Source organism: Coenobita brevimanus, chromosome 16, assembly GCF_032717465.1.
Source record: "Coenobita brevimanus isolate Jiangsu-jjx chromosome 16, ASM3271746v2, whole genome shotgun sequence".
Lineage (NCBI taxonomy): Eukaryota > Metazoa > Arthropoda > Malacostraca > Decapoda > Coenobitidae > Coenobita > Coenobita brevimanus.
In genome coordinates this window covers 20,269,886-20,275,885 of record NC_136969.1, presented here as the reverse complement: position 1 = coordinate 20,275,885, position 6,000 = coordinate 20,269,886, and the positions used below count along the sequence as shown (strand labels likewise).

The window sequence follows — 6,000 nt, the reverse complement described above, 5'->3', positions numbered from 1 at the left end:
GATCACACCTAAGTCCTTTGCAAGCCTGACGGTGATATCTCTGGAGGGATCGCAGAACATCTTGTGATTTCAGTGAAGAAGGGGCTTGAGGAGGCGGGGGCGACCCCCCGAGTGACTGCTCTGTTAAGCAATCTGGCCACCAGGGAAGCCTGCCAGCTACATGGGTGGCATCCCTTGCCATACCAACCGTGGTGACGCGCGGGTCCACGGATTTGAGAACGGTTCACAGGTGGTAGGGTAAATGTACGTGAAAAAAATAATACAATGTATTTGGACCTGGTGGTACATTGTAGAGGGCTGACCACCCCTCTATACAGGCACAAGTGTAGAACCCAATGATGACATGAGGCTAGGAAAAAGTTATATGTCCATTTAAGAAATGCCCCGCTGTTCTGGAGGATTCTGATTTAAAAAAAAAGTGTAGGGCTTTGGTTCCTGGGTGAATCTCGCATTTACAACTCTTCCTAGTTAACAGAGACACCGTTAGAAGGTTCCGATTCATCCCATGATGTAGTTATAATGTAACGACCCAACATTTTAAATGGTTTCCTAGGTTAAAAGTAAAGACGTATTTCGCTTAACATGGATGTAGGAATTGATTTTTTTCTTTTGGATTTCCTATGCGCCTACCATTCTTAAAGTAATATAATAATTACAGTGTAATAAGTGAGCTTATTTATCAGCATGATTGTGACCACTGCACGTCTTCCGTTTCGAGACGATTCATTTGGTAAGGCAATGTACTGTAAGCTTTAACAAGCGTTACTTTGGTGTACAGTAAGAGTCTAGGATTTACAATATTATCTTCGTTATTAGTACAGTATTTCTGGTAGTAGATAAAACTACTTATGTGAAACTGCAATGGTGATATACAGGATGGTCCTGAAACAGCGGTCGACTAGAAACTCACTTGGCGGTATCTTATGTGTTGTACGGACTGCTTAATCTGCAAGTGTGGCGTGGGTGTGGCATTCGGGGTAAGCAATAAATGTATGGTGCAGCTGGACACTGATAATTCTAAATAAATAGTCCCAGCAGCAATATATAAATCTTTAATTTCCAAACTGCCCTCTTATGGTTTCCATCATTTTATATGTGCCTTCATCTCTAGTTTCCTTACTGGTCATTCAGTAGCTGCTGTTGTAAACGGCCACCGTTCTTTTCCTAGAGCTATCAATAGCAGTGTTCCTCAGGGCTCTGTCCTATCACCAACTCTCTTCTTTTTCTTCATCAATGACATTCTAAGCTGTACAGCAAACCTTACTCACTCATACGCTGATGACACCACCCTTCACCTTTCCATTCGCTTCCCACAACTCCATCTCAGCAGTTAGGCTACATCAATAGACAAGGGATGAGGCTATGGCACACTTAATTTCTGGCTTGGTTCATGTCTCTGATTGGGATAAAAGTAACCTTGTTGTTTTAATGCATCAAAAACTTTGTTCTTACATCTATCAACCCTTAATCTTCCACAGGAATACCCTCTAATTTTGAAGAATATCCAACTCACTTCTGCATAATCTTTAAAGATACCCGGTACTTGAGCTTTCATTCTCTCGGGATTTATCTTGGAAAAATCATACTTACCTCTTTTGTAAAATCTACTTCCAAGAGATTAGGTGCGTTAAGCCGACTCCATGCCTTCTTTACCCCTGCACATATGTTGACTTTATACACGGGTTTTATTCACCCCTGTGTAGAGCACAACTCTTATGTGTGGGGAGGCTCCCCACATACAGTTCTTCTCAACAAGGTGAAGTTAAAGGGTTTTTGTCTCTAACTCTCCTTCTCTCATTGGCACCCTTCAACCCCTGTCTCTCCCCGACACTGTTGCATCTTTATCTTTTCTATCACTACTTCAATGGTCACTGATCCTCTGAACTGTCTGCTTGCATCTCTCCATCACTACAGCGGGCGTGTAGCACTCATCTAGCAACAAACTTTCATCCCTTTTCTGTTCAACTCTCTAAAGCAAGAGTTAACCGCTACTCCCAGTCCTTCATGTATGCAACAGGCAAACTCTGAAACTGTTTCCCTCTGTCTGGATTTCCTACTGATTATGATCTCCAGTCTTACAAACGCAGTGTGTCCAGGCATCCTGAAATGAACGGATCTTGAATTTGGCTCACTCTTTTCCTGTTCTTGTTTTTTTCTTGAAGGGAATTATTTGCAGGCTCCTGACCCTTAGTTCCTTCTCTCTTGCATAAAAAAAAAAAAAAAATACTTGGCGGAGTGAAGAGGAGCCACGTGGATAGCTGTTCGATTATCTGGTGTATTGTGTGTTCGTTTTGCCATTGCCTCACTGACTTTTTGTTTACGACGATTTCTGGTTTTATTTTTCAAAATCAAGGTGGGCCAAAATTTATGAATAGAGAGTCTACCTTTCTTTCAGAGCTGAGGAGACAATCTAAGGTGTGGAGAATGCTTGTGGTGCTGGTGTTGGCATGGTGGTGGACGGTGGGTGTGAGTGCAGTGAAGGCAGTGGGTGGTGGTGGTGGGCATGGGGGTCGGGCACCCAACATCCTGGTGTTCCTGGCTGATGACTTGGGTATCGGTGACCTCGGCTGCTACGGCAACAATACCATCAATACGCCACACATCGACAGGTCAGTTGAGTTACGACATTTACTGGCAGGATCAATATTTTGCTGAATTTTTCTAGTTGGCTGTAGTTATGGAGGGTGCTACATGAATTATTTGTATATGATAGGAACATAATAGGAATTTGACAAGGGATCGAGCTGGCTGGATGAAATCTGTACGAAGGTATATATGACTATGGTTAGATACCTCTTTTTAACTCGATAGTTGTTAGATTGACTCTGTCTGATAGGTAAATAAGAAGCTGTGTGTGCAATGGTGTACCTATCAGGTGGAGCCAGGATTCCGAGGGCTTGAATGGTGAATGAATAAGTGTGAGGCCCATTTCATTGGCTAAGCTGTTGATTAATTCTTCTGCAGGCTCAGTGGGTTAGAGCGCTCCGCTCTGACCGAAGGGTCGGAGGATCGAATCCACCCAAGGGTCATTGGTAGACATCAGGAAGGGGATCCGGTCATAAAAAATGCTACACGCTCCAAACCAAAGTCCTCTACCCAGGGGCAACGCCTTAGCCCTTATCCAAAAAAGGGGTACCTGGCGTAAAACTCACTTTTTTATCGTAGTTTTCCTTATCGTGACACTGTATACTACCTCAGCCCACCTGCAGATGGGAAAAAGAAGCGGGATGTTGATGGAAACTAATGTGTCTGGGAAGAATAAGAAATATGGAAGACAGGACACAATACTGGCAAGGAACTGTTGACAAGCGTCTGCACGTGGAAGATTAACAAACAGGGAGACACAGGAGTCACTAGGGTAAAACAATAACTTATATTTTTCAACATGTATTTCAATGGATCAGATAGTCCCTTCAGCCAGAGTACATAACTTATATTTCATTTTTTTCAACCTGCAGACGATTTTATTGAGATTAAGAGAGGCTTTTCCCACTAATGTTTTTATATTTATCACTGATCCCATCACTATAAAATACACAAGTAAAACTTGTCTGAATGGAGCAAGAATAAAGGAATCGACAAAGTGACATGATCTAGGCTTCCCCTTCTTGCGAAGCATCTTTGTGAAGAGGCCCTTCCCAGTTGGGTACCTTTAAACCCTGGCAGAGCAGCCTTTTCGAAGAAGGAAACTACAGTACGAAGGGCTTGGCTTACTGCGGAGGTGCTCTCTGGGAGTGAAGACGTGAAATTAGTACGCCGGAGGAGCGCCAGTTTGCTGTCATTTGTTTTATGTTTACTGTCTCGTGTGATATATTGCTAAAATAACATGCCAAGTCCGATAACTACATTTCCGAATCAGTCCAAAGGAAATAATTTTAATACTTGATACTCTAATACTTCCAATGGTGGTTAGGATTACGGTAGCTAGAATTTAGTGGTCTTGTTTGGTGGTTCAGTTAGGTTAGAAATAGGTTAGGTCAGGTCAGGTTATCTAACAGACTTGTATACCATTCCACTTTTCATTAGTCCCTAAACAAATGTATGCACATGGTATAATTTAAGGCCATGATCAGGATTACGGCAGTTAAAATTTAGCGTCGACTACAGTAATGCTAACCACGGTTAGGATTTCGGCAGCTAGAATTTAGTGGTTTTGTTTGGCTGTTCATTTAGGTTAGAAATAAGTTAGGTTCGGTTATGTCAGTTTAGGCTTGGTTAACCCTGAAAAGCAAAACCTAGGTTTTGCAACGGTAATGCAAAACCCAGGTGAAATATACCCAATTTTCGGAACCAATAAAATGTAATTTCTAATAAAGATTTATTAGTTCTGATACTGGGGTACAAAAGTTCAACTTTTCTATTGTACATTCCCACAAAAACATCAACTTAAACTATAATATTAAAACTAAAGGCTTGACTTGAATAAACTATGTAAAATAACATCATTTTTCTTGTGACTCTAACAAAAAAATCCTTGCAATTCCTAATATTCCATTCTAAGAGTTCAGCAATGGCTCACACACACTTGAGTCCTGTGGCCCTTAGGTAGGCCTCCCATTGCTTGCCTGGCCTCACTCTTCAGCCTACATGAGGTTAGTAAAAAAGGGGTATTTTTTAGAATATAAAATGCTAAACCTCTGTCTAGTAGGGCCAGGGGTAAATGGTGTAGTAATATTTCTATATGGTGTTCTTCCTCTTTGGGCAATCTGTGGATGATAACTCCACCTGAAGCCTGATGCACTGGCCAGGGTGCTCGCTTGAAAATTTACAATTGGTGGCACATCTTCGTCATCCCGGGTCCTCCTTCTTGTTGACCTGGTGGCTGGGGCAGGTGAGCCTGCCCTTGATGGGCCAGGTGTAGCAGCATCAGCAGGGGCTGCACTTGATGGGCCAGGTGTAGATGTGTCAGCAGAGGCTGCACTTGATGGGCCAGGTGTAGCAGTGTCAGCAGGGGCTGCACTTGATGGGCTAGGTGTAGCTGTGTCAGCAGGGGCTGCACTTGATGGGCCAAGTGTAGCAGTGTCAGCAGGGGCTGCACTTGATGTGCCAGGTGTAGCTGTGTCAGCAGGGGCTGCACTTGATGGTCCAGGTGTAGCCACCATTTATTACAAATGCTGGGTGAAAATCACCCGAATTTGCATATACAGAGTAAACCAATGGGAGGAGGAACCGAAAACTACCACTCACAATAACATCTAAGTACATCAGGAGACTACAGGGACACACACTACTCTCAAGCCCAAAGCCACTTAATGACCGCGCCCTAAACACGTGACTGGGAGAAATTCACCCAGGTTTTGCATTTCAGGGTTAATACCATTGCGATTCAGCTTAGACCGCTAGAAATTAGCGGTTTTGCTTGATTTCTCAGCTATGTTAGAAATACGTTAGTTATGTCAAGCCAGGTTAGCGGTGACGGCAGTAATCCTAACCACGACCCTAAATTATATAATGTGCTTGCCTTGCTGAAAACAGTCATGAAAAGTGGATTGGTGTACAAATCTGTTAGATAAAGCGCTCTTGGAAATAAGCGGTGAAGTTGTCTGGATCACCACAGTATGAGAGACAGGTAACTTGGGAATAATGGCCTAGAAGTCAACGACTGAGATGTGTGCATGTAGCAGTAGTTTGATCATAAAAGTGTAAAACCAGTCTCCAAAAAATCCATAAATAAAGATAATATCACACACACACACACACACACACACACACACACACACACACACACACACACACACACACAAAATGATAACAAACATTTTTAAAATTGCAAATGCATTTCGTGAATGTTAAAGTAATAACTAGTTACATGAATATGGTATCAGTATAAAACAAGATACGATGATATTTGTGAAGAGGCAGGTGACGGTCCTGCTTCATGTTCCATTACTTTTAACCCAATCCAGAACCCTTTGCGCGCCGTAAGATGTCCCTCATCACTTTAAAACTACGACTGGAGTGACGAAGAGGTTGCTTGTAGGAAGAGGTTGTCTAATACTA

General features: G+C 42.6%; 1 protein-coding gene across 1 annotated transcript in view; it reads left to right on the top strand.

The window, feature by feature from the left end:
- The first annotated feature begins 2,424 nt into the window (after positions 1-2,424).
- The window catches only part of LOC145390986 (arylsulfatase H-like), a 272,579-nt gene continuing 269,003 nt past the window's right edge, over positions 2,425-6,000 (top strand). Inside the window, exon 1 of the mRNA XM_080265718.1 lies at positions 2,425-2,609. Within this exon, the coding sequence (XP_080121844.1) occupies positions 2,425-2,609 (185 nt within the window). The remainder of the gene's footprint in view (positions 2,610-6,000) is intronic.